We start from the raw sequence: 17,126 nt of genomic DNA, 5'->3' as shown, positions 1-17,126 counted from the left end.
CTTCAAGCATTCGTTTATACGGTAAATACACACGTCGATACAGTAGTATCTTCATTCTGCCCTAATTCTTCTAATAGCATCGACAAGCTTCGATCGTATTCCGTTTCTTGCTTTTGATTTAACGGAGGATAGGGGAGAAACAATTTGTCTCAACTCAACAACACCGAGGTTATTAGGCAAGTTTAAGGCAAATGTGGTTAGTTTATACGTTTCATCATTGTTGTTTTATATTAAAACGAGTTTGCAGTAACATCGGCTGCAGTTCGAGGCTATAGGAAGAAAAATATTTAAACTAAGTTGGAAAAAAGTCATATTTTCGGGATTCGGCGTATAAGAAGCCACGTTGGTAAGCCTGTCAGTCAGTGGACAAATGCTCGTCTACGTTTCCGCCATATTAATTTTACTAGAACGTTAGGGGGAAGAACATTGTCACTCGCTCGGTCTAAAGTAGCGAAACGCGGCATGACAATTTGCGCATTTATTAGGAGCTAACTGCTTGAACAAATCCAATCAACTATTTCCATCGACGTTCAACTCGTCCAACTCGACACTCGTTCGGCCCTTCTTTATTATCCCCGAGGACAGGGAGACCCGACGAAATTCCCTAGAAAGCCGATCTCACGAATTCTCGAAGTGGCCAGGATTCATGGAAATTCGAGCACGCTCGAGGAATCGAGTTTCGATTGCATCGACGAAATCGTGTTACGTCGGCGGATCGATCGTGGCAACGTGGTCACGTTGTGACACGAATAAACTATCGCTGCCGTTTCCAGGGAATCCACCGCTTTCTAGGACAGCGCCTTTGCGGGCGTTGCTCGCGAGCAAAATGCATACTTTTTCCACTTGCTTTCATTTCCTTCTACTTCAATGTATTTATGTTGTTTTAGAATAGAAGATGCTTGTGTTTTCGTTTATGCTGTTGTTCGACAAGCCTTCGAAGCGGCAGAATTTGCAGGGCAAAAACAGAAATTTTCAGGAACAATTTTTTCGCAATCGATGTTCATTAATTCGGCGTAATTTCGAATCCGCAGCTCCAATATCGAGAACAAGGCAATTCAATTCGTAGATGAACAACTAAGAAAGACAACTACGCAACGAAACTGACAGTAAACTTTCTTCCTATTTGATTGAAATATACAGAACGTATATATACGTCGCCTGGATTCTCAATAATAGAAGAAACATTTTTTCCACAATCAAAAAAAAAAAAAAAAATAAAAGAAGAAAAGAAAAGAAACCATGTGATAGAAATGCCTACAGGAGTTCCAAATTTTGTACGAACGAGTTTCTGAACGAGAACGTAAGAAGGTGGAAGAAGGTGAAAAGCCGCGGGCGGCGGACACGAGGCCAGCTGCTTGTAATTAAATTTCTCTCTCCTTCACCTCGCCACCCTTAAAGTCTAAGCTAAGTCCGTCTTTTCCCACGAGATTATAACACGTAACGCGACGTGCCAGTGGTTCATTGTGTTCCATCCACGTACGGTGGAATCGTAACGCGGACACGAGAACCTAGTTAAATTGTAATTTTCCCTCTGCTCGTTCCCCCAGCGATTCGCAATTTCGAGCTAAATACGCTCCGCCGTCTAATTTCATTGGTTAAAATAGCTCTGATGTCTTTTATGGGAATTAAAAGGGTAGTATACACTAGCGGGGTTAATGAACCGTCAGATGAACTCCCTCTCTCTTTCTTTCTCTCTCTCTTGCGAGTAGAGCGTGGATATCTATTCAAGCAAATTTATATTTTTATGGATATAATTCGAAACTCATAGACAGAAATAGAAATAGGTTAACCTAACGCCATAAACTATATTTATAGATCGATTATGGATATTTCGCGATATATGTATCGCTTTGTGTAGATATTTATTTGTTTCAATGGGGTAACTTAGAAATTGGACTTGTATCTTACGTGAATTAGACACGTAAGTCATAACTAAGACGCAAACACGTGGAACATAAAATTGCAAATGGCCGCAACAGCGTGGAAATATCCCAACTTTGTCTGGCGATATATTTAAATGTAATAAACTTCGAATCATAAATATTTCATTGCCTAAGAGGATATAACGATAAAAACTATATAACGATTACTATATTTAAATACCATAGCAAATACTACGCTTTGGATATTTCACGCATTATTATGCGTATGCACGTTCTGTGCATTTCTACACCTTGAAGTTTCTCGCAAACGCGTGAAAACTCGCGAACTGGTTAGAACGTAAAGCTTTTGCGACTAATGTGACAAAAATTAATACATAGAATGATTTTTAAAAATTCGTCAAAAATCATTGTGCTATGATAAGATAGAATAATACAATGATTAGTATTGCGGTACAATATGTAGGAAATATAGTCAGGCGAACGTGTTAGCTAGTTTCGAGTTAGAGAGAAAGAGAGAGGAAGCGATATATCGATTGCAAGAGAAGTATTATACTCTTGGAAACTACGGATAAAATTCGACACCCATAATGCGTGACTTTTGCCATCCTTCGGTCTTGATAGGGTATCTATAGGGGTAACCATAGTCACCCCTATTGTATAGTGTAGCCTGCACTATTTAGAGAAGTTTTAAATTAGAGACGCCGCATAGAGAAGCTTTAAATTAAAAACCTTGTTCAGAGAACTTTTCGATTAAACGCATTGCTACGCTGGTAGCGAATTAAAAATCTAGATTTATCGAAAATCTGCAAGGTCCACAAAAGACACCAACAATATTTTCCTTATCATATTCTTATCCTTGTTACGATACTCGATTGCATTTTTCGACTGCTATTTCCGATGCTATTCGACCGAGAGATAATTCTAAATTGATTTAAAATTCTAATTTTTATTTTTTGTAAGCACTATTTTCATTTTGTATTACTCTTTTATCGTCTTCAATTTTTTCAAACTTTCAATTTAAAAATTCAAAATTTTCAAACTTTCAATTTCAAAATTCAAAGTTTTCAAATTTAAAATTATTTCTAATTAAAATACACTTCAGTAAGTTCTGAATTAATTGTAAATTAATTCCAAACTCGAAAATTATTGTTCAGCGTTACGTTAGGATTGATCAAACGTTTCCCAAAGTGTATTTTAACTAAAGATAATTCTAGATTCGGAAATTATCATTCAAAAAGAAGAAGAAAACGATACGATAACAATGCAAAATCAAAATGATGTTCAAAAAAAAAAAAAAGAAAAAGATATAACAGTAGAAAAGATATTGTAAATTACTACGATCCTTGTATACTGTCAAGTTCTTTTATGTATACGTTAATAAATTATTTGGAACTGAAAATTGCATCATTTTTGTACCATTCTGTAGACCTAAGATATTTGATTACAGAAACTGAACGCTATAGCCTGTACGAAATCAATGTCTCCCTCGAGGTTAGTAGGAAACGACCCCCCACCATTACGACCAGTGTCTTTCAGGGGAATACTCACTCTCAATACTAAATCTTCGACAGCCGTGACTGAACCTTGAACTGAATCTTTTATCGAACTCGGGCTTACCTGTAACAAAAAAAAGAAAAACAATTGCTTGAATATTCATCGAAAACGTAATCGTTGCGCAACTAATAATAAGTCAACTAACTGATTATGAAATATCTACAGGATGGGCCACGTTTTATTGAAATTGCAATGATGCATATGCATTCAACGATAGGATTATTTTTCTTAAATGGGAGTACACAGTTTTTTTGCATCGAGATACAACGCCGGGAAGAACGATTAGTTACCCGAGATATTTCGACTTTAATCTTCTAGAATTTGTCACGTGCAGGACACAGAAGACGTAAATACGAGAGTATCGCGTTACGTCCTTGCCTGTTTGTCATGTGATATTCTACCAGTGAGATCGAAGTTAAAATATCTCTTAAACTAACCAGTTTCTTTTTTCATAGAATAACGAGAAGAACCTATCCGTGTAAAAAAGAAAGTAGGTGTTTTTGCATTTAGGTAAATCACGCAATTGTTGATCGCGCATGCGCCATTGCGCTTCTTAAAAACGCACGGTGCTACGAGTGTAGTACCGAACAATTCGTCCTTCTCCTTCGACATTTTCGCTAACTACACTGGCAGCGGAGCTATAATACCAGAGAATCGCGCGAACCTGCCAGTACACAAGTATATAACATAATATAAATATAGAAATCCATAGTATACATAATATAAAACTATTCTTCCGAATGTACGCGTTACAACGTTTCGATATCGTTGCTCGGGGCATCGCGAAAATTTGCTCCTATCGAGCAGAAGGTTCGCTCTCCCTCGCGCAAAACGACGTATTTACAATTCCATGAGTTTCGCGTCACAGAACGAAATTATCAGCTGTGCCGCTATCAACCAGGTCTTAGTTTTACAACGGCGCTGACTCAGGCAGCCCGCTGTCCTTTGAAACGTACACCTGTCGAGTCGTGTTCCCACTATCGATGCCAAGCGACGACATCTCAACTCCGAGTTTGGTCGATCGTTTGCTCGATCTTACGACTATGAACGCGTAACGCAACGGCCGATTCTAATCGCCGCGAGGTATTAGTCTCAAAGGCGCTATTTTTCCCGCCGTTATCTTCCGCGCGATTTACAATGGCGCTAGATAAACCCATAAAAGCTAATGCCGATTAGTAGGCGAATCGGCCATAGCCCCGCGCCACTATCCGAGCCTGCTGTGACTAACTGCAACGAGATAACGCGATTTTCACGAACGTTATCGAAGAAGGAAGGAAGAAGAAGCAACAACTGTTGCGGCTCGCTGTGCTCGTTACCTGTAGCTGTTGCATTTCCGTTGGAGCACGTCCCATTCGAAGCACATGGTAGCGAAAAAGTGACCGACACCCGGAAATCCGTCGATCGAACGGAAACACGACATGCAAACGACCGAATAGAAAAAGGAGAGAGGCGATATCGAAGATGGCGGAGAGAGGCAGAGGGAGAGAAAGAGAAAAGGAGAGGGAGAAAGAGGGAGAGAGAAAGGGAGACGACGAAGCGCGCACCACGACTCTGATCGCGAGAATCTTTCTTAGCTGTTGAGAGCGTCGCGTGGTTCAGAGGAAAAGAAAAAAATAACACGGTGGGGAAAATAAGAAATGCTCCGCCACATTATCTTATCTGCATTATCATACACACTGCGATATGTTGGCCTCGCGAGAGCAACTTTGCCGAGGAAACCGACACTGGCGTTCAGTTCCGCGTTTGATGTGACGAAGGTTTCCATGATTCTGACAATCGATTACTATTAATAGTACTATTGTTAGTAACATTGTTATCGTTGGCGAGCAACTCGCCGATTTTTATTTCCTTTTCTTCTTTCGCGTATATATGGAAAGTTTAAGAACTCGAAAATACGTGGAATACACTTAACGTGCAAAAATGTATAAAGGTACGTGAAGTATAGTGTTTGCTATAATATTCGGTAGATACATAGCGTTCGGTATGTGTTTAGTGTGGCACTAAATGTGATTTTGAGGATCGATTATTATCGGCGAGTGGACTACAGTTTTTCGCGGATTTTGCGGCGAATGTAAAAATTCAGAGATGCGTAGAATACGCGCAACGTGAGAACACACGAGCCGCTGCATATGCGAAAGCGGTGCAAAAGTCACAGAGAAGTTGATTACCGAGTAACGAGAGATAAAATGGGAATTTTGTAAAGCGTGGAGCGGACGATTCTCAGCGAGAAACTAACCAAGATTTACCTACGTTTACTTTTACTTCTGCACGAAACAAGATGAAGGTCACGCTCTCGTAATGTGCTGTTAAATCAAATGCGCGAAAAATTGATTTACATCGCGTTTACGTTACGCGGCTCGTATCGTAAGATGTCTAAAGTACGGTGCTGTAATATTTATGGACGTACGAAGGTTTCGGCGATCTCGATGATCCACGATTAGCGGGCAGCAGCAAAATTACAAATTTACTATAACGATGCGGATATTTCGAGCCGGCTGCAAATGCAAGCAGACACGTTGGTTCGTTTGCGATGGTGAAACGAAAGGAGACGGAAAGAGAGGAAAGATATAATATACGATAGAATTATGGAGGTCAGATTGAAGAAAGAAAAATGAGGGTCAGTGAGGACTTCTGAGAATTCTCCATCTTCTCCTCACGAAATCGTCTTTTCGATAAATCCAAAGCGCGTGGTGAGTGATTTGTCGTCTTATTGGATTACAATGTTGCATTTAATACGTTGTGTCGTGATCGATAGGCGCCGAATCACGCCCCTAATTGATCCTCCTCCCACCGCTGATATAAATCCACTAATCAATAAATAACAATTCCTGGAAATTTCGTTCGTATTTTCATTGAGATTTTTGAGTCACAAAGTGGTTTTTATTTTTGGCCTTCTTATAATATACGTAGCTGCTTTTACTATCTTTTTCTTTTTATTGTCGGAATTCCATATTTTATAGCAGCTCGATTTTTAGGTTAGAAAAAAGAAAAGTATGTGTATTGACTTAGTCTATCACTGAGATCTTGAAAAATTTGTCGTTTCCTGAAAACAAATTTTCCAATTTACCACTCTCTCCCTCTCTCTTATCGCCTAAGAAAAATCATGGTGATCATCTAAAGCCATAAAAAAGCCCAAACCATATTTATCGTTCTTCACGTTTCACCATTCCTCTTACTTTCTTCCCAAAAGTATATCATCGAGATTGGACTCGTACGTGCAACGCTTTTATTCAAACTTGCTATCGTAATCTACAATGGTCGGAAAATTTCGAGCAATCGATTACCTGAGTTTAGAATTAAAGGCATGGAACGATTGGTATAAATGGAATTGGTAGACGAAAAATTTGTCTATCGTTTCCTACAAAAAATTTGCCGATTACCATTCTCAAGGACCACAGTGATTGATCACCGGAAACCCGCGAAAAACGCAAAACCATCTATCGTTTGTCATATTTCTGCTAGCTTCTCCGCGAAAGTACTATCGTCAAAATTTCACCTATGCATACGACGAGTTTTATTAAAACTCAGCATCATTCGTCACGTACTTTGCGATATGTGAAAAATTTAGAATAATAAATTTAGAAAGACGCTCGAGTGTAAAATTAACAAACGCTAAAAACATTGCTCTGCTAACATATTTATCATCCTCCCCGAAAAAAAATTTGTTTGCCAATTACCGCTATGAAGAATTACAACGATCATGCGAAAGCTATAAAAATCGCCAAACCGCGTCCTCCTAGTTTCTTCCCCGAAAGGACTGTCGTCGAAATTACAGCTATAGGATGACGGAACACGAAGGGCTGCTGGTGGATGGAAACAAAACCGTAATGGCCGTGAATAATTGCCGAGCAGGCATGTACGACGCGAGCCTCAGATAAGTTTGTGCGTTTGACAGGAAACGCGTTATATGGCAGTCTCATGAAAATTATATGTTGCGCCCCAACGGCGCTAGGGTGGTACGCACGTTATAAAGTCCACCCTCCCTCGTCGATCAATATATACGCCACCCATGGTGTGTTCCTCCGTCTGTCGATTTGTTTCCCATGAGCCTCGTACGGCTGCTGCCAGTTCTCTTTTTTCTTTTTTTTCTTTCGCCCCTCGACCCGTATAAAACGTGAAATCGCCGCGTGCGTTTCGTCGTAACACGCGCCAGAATTATCGTAAAGCGACGTTCATGGGGTATCCTTGATTCGTTTAGCGGGCGATTATTTTCCTGTGAATTCAGAGAAATCGTTGGAATACATTTTCGGGCAGTTTTTCTATGTTTCGCTTCTTCCTAGGGGAATTATTCTTAGTGCCTCTAGGGGAATCATCGGGACCGATCGTCGGCGAATTGTTCCTAGATACATTGGCCAGTTGCCTAGGGAAATTCGGAGACTTCACTGCACATACTCTTTCTATCGAGTTTTTTCGGCTGATAAGCGCCAGCCGGACGTTATTATTAGATGCAAATTTATACTTTCATCGAGAAGGGTTTTAGAAAGGAGAAGGAAATTCAGGTGGAAAATTTGTTTATCCACGAAATATTACGATGTTTTAGGTATTTTCTATATCTCTGCGCGTTAGTTACGTCTTGTTCGTTTTAGCGTCTTCTTGTGCGTCTCAAAATTTTACGTAAATGTATGGAAAATAGTTGCATTATAAAGGCGCTTAAAAACAGGCCAACTAAATTTGCGCCTTCCTATCCGCCGATAACAGCTGAGACGTGCGGGTGGCCTGTTTCAGGCGCCTCGCCCTGTATCTTTTAGAATTATAATACTTACCCAAAGAAAGAATAGATATTAACCTTTTCAGATTGCCAAGGTCAATAACAAGCAAAATTTATTGCAGTGATAAGAACGATTCTTTCGTTGGATCGTATCGTACGTAGATTGTGAGTTGTAGAAACGGCAAGAATTTTTGAAACAGGCAATGAGAAAATGGAGCCACTCGGTCACCACCAGCAGAACTGGTTTCTTCGTCAATTTAGGAATAATAACGAAAATATCTCAAGAATACAAAACGTCTATCTCGTTTGAATCTTGTTCTTACGTTCCATATTTAAAGATAAGGTTAAAACTTGTCGTACAATGATACAAAAAGATCTATTTGAATAATCTACACACACACACGCATTATAATCGTTTAAAAATATGTAGTATCGTACTGTGTATTTTCTTTCGTCGTTTTATACGTTCACGAAACGTAGAAAATTATCTCGCCAGTTCGCCTCCAACGATACAACGAGAACCTCCAGTTTCAACAACGAAATTTGTATTTTTTTCGTGTTGGAGTTTGCAATTAAATCAGAGTTATTCCGACGCATATGGAAGAGGGACAGACGTAGTTATAAAATAATTTTCGATATTTTCGTTTGGTAGCATCGTAGCTGGCGGCGCTAGCCGGGCCCGAAATTGAAATTTCGTTGGCAACCCTGGCGTCCATTTCGCGTTTCCCTTTTTCCACCGAAACAATCGAATCCTGCGTTAATTGGACCTAGCGGAACATTGCGTAACGTCTATCTTAATATTACGCTACGAATTTCACCGATCAAAGCTTCCAATGGTACGGGTACGTCACGTAAAACCTACCTATGTAATTAAATTTCGAAAAGATTCGAGATACTTAATTCTGTATGTGTGTGTGTGTGATCGAAATATAGGTCGATTATTATCGTCGATAATTTTAGTTGAATATTCGGTGCAACGTAGAAATTGTATTTAAAAAGAAAAAAAAAGAGAGGTTAGAATTTACTTAGAATTAATAATTTTGTATAGTTACATGTAATAATATTAGCATAGAACGTTTAAGTTGGGAGATTCGGAGGAGAAATAGCAAAAAATGAGAAAGTCTTTAGTTCGGGAGAACCCCGCGATAAGAGGGTAGATAATCCCATTTCCAAATCTGCAAATTTAACATTTATGTTACATAATTATATTACATATATAAACATATTATATTACTCTAACACGTTATTGTTTGGTCATAGATATTATTTACGATATTTACATTGTATCAGTAGGCGTATTTATATCCATTTAGCTGAATGTCCGCCGCTTTTACTATGTACGTACAAGTATTCCAATTTATGTTTACAACTCTCTGTTTGGACACCCTGTTGGAGTTGAATTTCGAAAAACACTCAAACACGTGTTTGTTTGTTTTCAACGAGAAGTTCATGTGTCAAATTTTGTATGTCCAAGCTTAACGAGCATACAGATACGATTATCTCTTGGAAGAAGAAAGAACGTACTCTTTCTCACTCCCATAAGGATTGGATTTCAAACACGTGTTTGTTTATTTCTAACGAGGAGTTCACGTGCCGAATTTAACGTCTGCAACTTCAGTCGGTACAAAGATATGGTTATCTTTTGAAAGAGAGAAACCTACCCTTCCTCACCCCCCTAAGAGTCGAGTTTCGAGAAACGTTCGAACACCTGTTTGTTTATTTTCAACGAGCAGTTCGCATGTCGAGTCTCCAACTTCAGTGAATATAAAAATACGACTAAACTGTTTTAAAAAAATGTTATCTCCTTACCCGTTTGGGGTCCAAATATCCTTTCTACGTCATAAAACAAGCATATTGTTCATATTTCAAATTTCTGACTGCGGTTAGCAGTTCAGGCTGGGCGTTGACGCTTTTAAAACGCAACTTTTTTTTATTCTCCGTTTCTTTTTTATTTCGGCGCCGAAAGAATCATCCCTTAAATTTCCTGGCATATACAAATAGATTCTATTAATCAATTCGATTAATCAATTTCTCAATTTTTGCTGATATAAGAAACTACAGAGAATTAGACGATCGAAAGCAATAACCACGAACAAAAAATTGATATGAAATTTGAAAGTTTTATTTAAATTCAATGAAAATTGACCGGGCTAAAATTGACCCGCAAAGTTAGCGTTAAGAAGAACCGCTTTATTTCTGTCTTCTTCTTCAGAATCGTTTCGAGGTTGCTCGCAACACGTTGTGTTTTCGCCTTTCGTTTTCAACTTTTTATCCACTCAATTAACTAGACGTTTCACAGTGACTTTCTGCCTTGCGAACGTTGCGCTTCCTCTGTTCCTCTTTCGTGATTAGGTGAACACGGGTGAAGTTCGTGTGACCTACTCTTAGCCTTGCCAGTATCGACCGATGCTTCCTACTTTCTCAATCTCCACAGCTCTTTTCCCCCAAAATATCATCTCGCACGTTTATCACTGTTATTATAAATTTTGTATTCTTACTATTGAGATATGTGTAATTTTGTGTGCTAGACTAAATTAGCCGCGTAGTAGTGACACACATATATGAGTATCAGCGTGTTGGAGTATGTGCGTTCGCAGCGTCTCGTAAAACAGATGAATGCAACTGTTCCGTTGGTAATGTGGTAAAGAAGATGGCGAGACAAAGAGAGCGCTGAGACGCGTTCAAATGTATATCCACGAATATCTTGTAAATCACGTATTAAATAAATCTGAAACTATTTTCATATGAATTCTAAGTGTAATCTAATTGTTCTTATACATTTATTTCGGCGATTAGGATCAATAATTCTCAACAGTTACACGGTGAGTTCCACGGTGATAGAATTTTACTTTCGACGATCCAAGTGCCTGTGACTATTGCTCGTCAAATCGACTGCAACATAATAGCGTTCTCGGTTACCGCGCCTCTGTAGGTTCTCGTTTTTTATCGCTGTATAGTATTTCTTCCACCGAGATCTCCACGTTGTTCTTTGTTTCCGACAGAGTTTACAACATTCGATCGCGTTAGATCGATCCTTGTCACGTGTACGAGCAATTCGTCATTAGCTGATTCGTATAATACAAAGTACACGAAACGCGTAGTATGTAAATGTCTTATTTTCTTCTCGTCGTATAGCTAAGCTTCGATATAGCAAAATTAGGAAAAACGATCGATGAAATTTATAGGAGAAATAGTTAGCTTCGATAATATTAGGTTGGCAACTAAGTGATTGCGGATTTTGTCATTAGTTGGTATTGACAAAATCCGCAATCACTTAGTTGCCAACCAAATAATATATCCGACGCGGCAAGAGCCTAAGGAGAAAATAATGGCCGGGCAGAAGGAAAACCGGGCAGCAACGAATTCGTCTTTTTAACGAAATTTGTCAACGTGCGACGTTACAGCGAGCGCAATTAGAAGGCGGGCGGTTGTTTCTTTCCAAGCCACTTATTTCGCTGGCAGTCGGCAAACGTGACGAGAGAACACACGACGTTGAATAAAATGCACGTATCAAGGGGGTGTGCAGTGGAAGCAATGGCGAATAATTCGAGGGGACAGAATCGCAGACGGATGGGGTCGAAAAAGGAGCAGCCAAAAATCAATAGTACCATTCCTGCGACTTGTCCGCGCGTTTCCTGCCATTCCGATGACGAAACAGCCCGGCGGTTCAGTTCCATTTCGAATAATCGTTACGCCAGAACGAAATTAGAATGCGATACGAACCGGTAAATGCGAAAAATGGAACGTTTATATTCGACCCGTGATCCCTTTGCATTCGCGTTTTCCCAAAAGCTCGACCCACTGCGATTCTTTCGTTTCGCAGTTTAGACTGAATTTATAATTTTTGTTGATTTGCACGGCGACACGAAGATTAAAAAAAAATGATTAATAAATGTTTCGATAAAAACGGACGCTTTCTTTCCGGCGGTTGAAAACCCAGAGCCAAAAACGATCGAAAGTGTGGACAAGAGAATTAGCGTGTTAAAAATAAATCGCTGTAATAAGTCGGACGAGTATGTAAATAATTTTTTATTTCTCGCGTAGTAACAGTTTCGTTGGGATTTTGTTGGTTATTTTTTGGCTGGCTGCAGGAGACAGGTGGTTAGCGATGTTTGTGTAAACGTTTAAATTGAAAGAAACGATAAATTCAGAGTGAAATAAAAGAGATTCTCGTCATCGAGATCTTTTACTATTTTAAATCTGCGATCGCTCGCATTTACTTTTAGCCGTCTGGCTACCATTGTTTCATTTGCTGTTTTAGCGTGAATTCATTATTTTTTGCCCATTTAAACGTCGATACGATGATCCTTAAGAAAATGACATGTGACAAATATTGCGAAGAAGATCATCCAAAGTCTATGGTAAAAATAAGCAAAAGTTTGAACAAAGGAATTATCACGTAAGGGATAAGAAACAAGTGGATATAGTAAATCAAACGTATTGTTGTTTGATTAAAACAATTTTGTATTCTTCACGTAGCGTGCAACTGTTTTATCGAGATTTTTGTTTATTTTTATGGTATCTTTTGGACGATGCAACAAAGTTTTGGTTCTCAGCGAACCACTTTTATTAGTAATTTTCTTAAGAATCTTTGTGTAAACTTTGTATAAATCTTTCAACTAAAAGGTAAAATAAATTCACACTGGAATACCAATGAAAACCTCCAACGTATAATTCTTCTATTATTTCAGCTCCGGCACGGTTCTCCAATTTTGATATGCCCGTCTATTTTCAACGACCAAGAAGACTCGTAAATAATATTAAAAATGGCTTTATCGCTAAACTGCGGATCTTCACGTACGTGCATTACGTATTTATAGAAAATTTGAAGGTGCAACGTTCCACGAAATGCACACGCGATATCCAATAAAGTACAGTGCTTTCTACACTGCTCGGTAGGTAAAACAGTTTTTCGTCGTGGTTTTACCTTCTTAGTTACGCTCTCAAAAATATTATATACACATTGTCGCAATGATTATCACAAGATCGAGAGCCTAAATTCACGCGAGTCAGGAAGAACTGTTTCGTTCTTTCTTATTTCTTTCTTTCTTTCTTTTTTCTCCTGTTTTAAAGTTAAACATTTCGATAACATAAAACTATTAGAAAAAGGCGTCTGTTATTAATTTTAATTATTCCTTTAATAATTCCAAGCATCTAGAACCACGACATTCTATTTATACTGTTTCCACAGGTGAACTGCAACGAGGCACAAAGACAGTTCGATCGTCTGAGAGTTTTTATTCGCGTCGAGGGAGTTGCAAAACTCGTGGAGAACGCGGCTGAATGAGCCCACGCGCATTCCCTGACTGTCGTACGCGGTCCAAGATATTGACATTGGCCCTTTTCCACCGGATCTGATCGTTTTATTATGCAGCCAGCGGAACTCGGTTTCGAGGATTGGCACAGTTTCAAGTGCACCAAGCTACTCAGACGTTACACGACCCAGTGCTAGCCTCCGTCGCTTTATACACGTCCTAAAACATTTATATCACGGTCGATATTTCACGGTAAATTGGAAGAAACGATCTCGAATAACGTTATATCCAAGCAGACGAAAAATCGAGTGGCCATTCGTTTCAGAAATCAGTTGATATTAGATCGTCGAGATTATGCGAGTATTCGATAAAAATAATGAAATTATCTTTACTTTGCATCGTATTTGAATAATTCGAGCGTTCGATGAAAATAATGGAGAAATTTTTCATGCACGTCTGCGACGAGAGACATCGTTTTACGATGTGTTTCTAAGAAGAAAATATTTCTGTCGGACATTTGCTGCTATACATCGATACACCTTCGAGTTTCTCGTCAAAAAATCGAACTTCAGAGAAGATTCTTTCCGACGTTACACGTGACTCTTAAAACAATAGAACTGCGTACCGAGAAGATTTTCATTGGACAATGAACGAGGCAGATACTCGACTAATTCCATTTAGCCGAAGCATCCTGTACATTCTACAGAAATTTGCATACACGCGACCTATAATCTATAATCCATAAGCTAACGTGAATTAAATTACCTATATACAGGGTGTTCACGTTCAGAAGCGAAGAAAAACGTAACGCGATACTCTCGTGTTTGCGTCTCGTTTGTCTTAAACCTGAGAAATTCTACGAAATTAAAGTTACGATATCTTCGAGTCTTTCACGCTCCGCTGCCTTCGTTCGAGCGGACACAAAGAGATCGCCGTATGGCGATCGTATGGCAGGAAATTACAAGCTGCAAATTTTTCGAAAATATGTGTTTTCTTGCAGCTTTGCCCTCGAAATGTAAATAGAAAAACCAAATAAAAAGAAAGAAAAAAGTGAAAAATACGCCAAGCGCAGAGGGTTGAACTCTGCTCGGTTTTCGAGCCCAATACGGCAACTAAGTGATTGCGGATTTTATCGTTAGATGGTAATGACAAAATCTGCAATCACTTAGTTGCCAACCCAATATAAAAAGAACGCGAAACAAGGCAATCAGATGCTGATTTGTAGGATGAAGCGATGGAGCATAGCACAGGCAAATACATTTTGGATGGCGGAGAAACGGAGGTGTATTTTTGTATGCGAAAAGGAATCGGAAACGCTGAGACGCTTGATAGAGGACCGTGGAGGAATAGAATGGTTAAGGAAGTTAGAAAGAAACGACTGCATCATATAAGGAAAGGTAGGGAGAAAGGAAGAGCAGACGTGGGAACGCCAAAAAGAGAATGTGCTACAAACAAGTGAGATTAAATTTAAGCAATTAACCGAGAGTAACTAGAGTGTAACTAAGAGTATGTTCAAGTATTGGATCGTCCCAAAAGTTCCTTTCGTTTTTGTCCCAGTAGGACAAAATGGATCACACGTAATTCGATAAAATAATATAAAATAAAAAATGTTGTGCGTCCATTGTTTGCTTATAAAACGAAGGAAATTTTTGGGGCAACCTAACGTTATATTAACAATAATCTAGTGTGTATTGAGGTTGAAAGAGCGTGCGGATAAGAAATCTATGCGAATCTCATATTGTAGCCAGAAGGCAAAAATAAATAAAATAATAGAAATAAATTCTTATGTATATATATGTAGGTAATTATTATTATATTATTGTATATATAATTGTTATTATGTATGGTATGAGAAAACGACGAGAACACACCTTTCTCTCGAGTCACCCGTTACACACGCGTCTTAGAAGACCAGCTCGCATAAAATGAAGCTGGCGTGTAGGTGTTTATCGATGCCCACGCGAGCGTTTATCAATCGTCTGGTATCCTGATATTTCACCTTCAACTATTATTCTTCATCGCCATTCAAACGATCATGCCTCATCATCGTCGTTATCTTCATCGATCACGAACTCACGTGTACAGCGGCTCACGAAATTATACAGACACCGGCAAGAAACTTTTTCATCAATACGTTACACGCGTTGCATAAAACATTTTGATATTTCGTTAACACCGTGACAAGATTTCCATGTTACGATTACAACAACATACCATGAAACATGAAGTTAATCCGAGGATTTACGTACAAGTTATCGCTGCTGTTTATCGCTGGCATACGTTTCGCAGAAATTGCTGAGTTAGCAAATTAGCAAATTAGCAAATTATTCGTTATAGCAGTAAACTGAGATACGATAAATTTACGAAACGTTGTAAAGAATCGGTTTTTGTACGTTGAACAGGGCGCACAAAAACGTATACTTAGCTTCACGATCATTTGAGAAGGCAGCTCTTTTTGGCTGCGAGCAATTGATTATCGAATTTTTCAGCTGTTTATTATTAGACCGCGGATTTTTAGGCGTTTATGGGAAATTTAAAGGTACAAGCACTGTACGTGAAAGTATACAGAATATGAAAAATAGCGCGTTCGTTGTAACGTTCGCTCGATGACACAGATTTGCGTCTAAATCTCATTTCTGTAGGTACAGTGGCGGATAAGACGAAATTAAAATTCATATCTACCTCGAACGATTTAATTAATTAATTAATTAATCTAATAGCTGTAAGCAATTCTAATTTAAAAATTAATACTCTGGGGCATGGAACATTTTTATATCTAGCCATAATTTAATTATCCTTGTCAAAGTATAACTGGTTGCTGGAAAATCGTGGTGTCTCAGTAATCTAATTGTTCTTGTCAACTACCACTCAACCCCCTGAAATTACAGTGTTTCGATAATTTAACTCTATTGCGGACTCGTTTTCGAAAATTACAACGTTGCGATAGTTTAATTGGCCGCGTCAATTATGACACATTTTCTAAAATTACAGCCTTCCAACGATATAATTGTTCTCGTCAGCTACGTCTCTACGTTCTTCTGTAATTGCAACGCCTCGATAATTTAACCGTTCCTGTCAATTACAACTCATCTTCTAAGATTACAGCGTTTCGGCAATTTAATTCTCGTCCACTGCAACTAGTTCTTCTACAATTGCAGCGTTCCAGCAATCTCATTATCCCCGTCAATTGCAGCTCGTCTTCCTAAAATTCTACTCTTTTTCCGTCTCGTTATCCTTTCAACTTTCTTCTGTCTTCCACTGTACCTCGACGAAACTACGAGAAACGTATGGAAACCAACGATCCCAATGTTCGTTACCTAACTCGACCTGATACTGTCTCGAAAGATTCGCGATACGCGCACACGCACAAAGATCCACGCGAATACGCGTGAGTTGAATGAAAAGCCACGCGAAAGGTGTGTTCGATTGTATCCGAGGAACGACCTTGAGCAACGATACTACGCGGAGGAGCATTCCTTTTTAACTAAGGGCAACGTGTAGCCTGTCCGTGATCGCACGTGCGACCGCTATCGATTACGCGAGAGGCCGCCCCGAGAGCTTCGGGGTTGGGTCGGGGGTGAGTTTTATTGGTAGCCCTCGTCAACCCTCTTTTCTCGGACTTGCCACCACGAAAATAGCACGGTGCACGCCATGAAAATAGTAACATGGGAAAATAGCGATTCCAGCGTCGTCAGTGACGGAGCAACCCTTCGGCTTCGTTTCCCT

At 39.2% G+C, this 17,126-nt stretch overlaps 1 protein-coding gene and 1 long non-coding RNA gene across 5 annotated transcripts in view; one reads left to right on the top strand and one right to left on the bottom strand.

Moving 5' to 3' along the window:
* LOC122570102 (IQ motif and SEC7 domain-containing protein 2) overlaps nt 1-17,126 on the bottom strand; it is a 137,573-nt gene that overhangs the window by 77,242 nt on the left and 43,205 nt on the right. The window contains exon 1 of one of the 4 annotated variants that reach the window (XM_043732000.1): nt 4,754-5,001. The exons of the other annotated variants lie outside the window; for them this stretch is intronic. Coding sequence (XP_043587935.1) covers nt 4,754-4,857 — 104 coding nt within the window. The 5' untranslated portion in view covers nt 4,858-5,001. Of the gene's footprint in view, nt 1-4,753; nt 5,002-17,126 lie in introns of those variants that run through there. 4 annotated transcript variants of the gene reach the window in all.
* On the top strand, nt 5,170-15,194 carry LOC122570114. Its single transcript, XR_006317703.1, has 3 exons — nt 5,170-6,127; nt 12,837-13,040; nt 13,337-15,194. It is a non-coding gene; the product is annotated as an uncharacterized LOC122570114 (long non-coding RNA).

This window comes from Bombus pyrosoma, linkage group LG8, assembly GCF_014825855.1.
Source record: "Bombus pyrosoma isolate SC7728 linkage group LG8, ASM1482585v1, whole genome shotgun sequence".
NCBI lineage: Eukaryota > Metazoa > Arthropoda > Insecta > Hymenoptera > Apidae > Bombus > Bombus pyrosoma.
The sequence above is the reverse complement of the archived record's forward strand: the minus strand, read 5'-3'. Positions and strand labels throughout refer to the sequence as shown.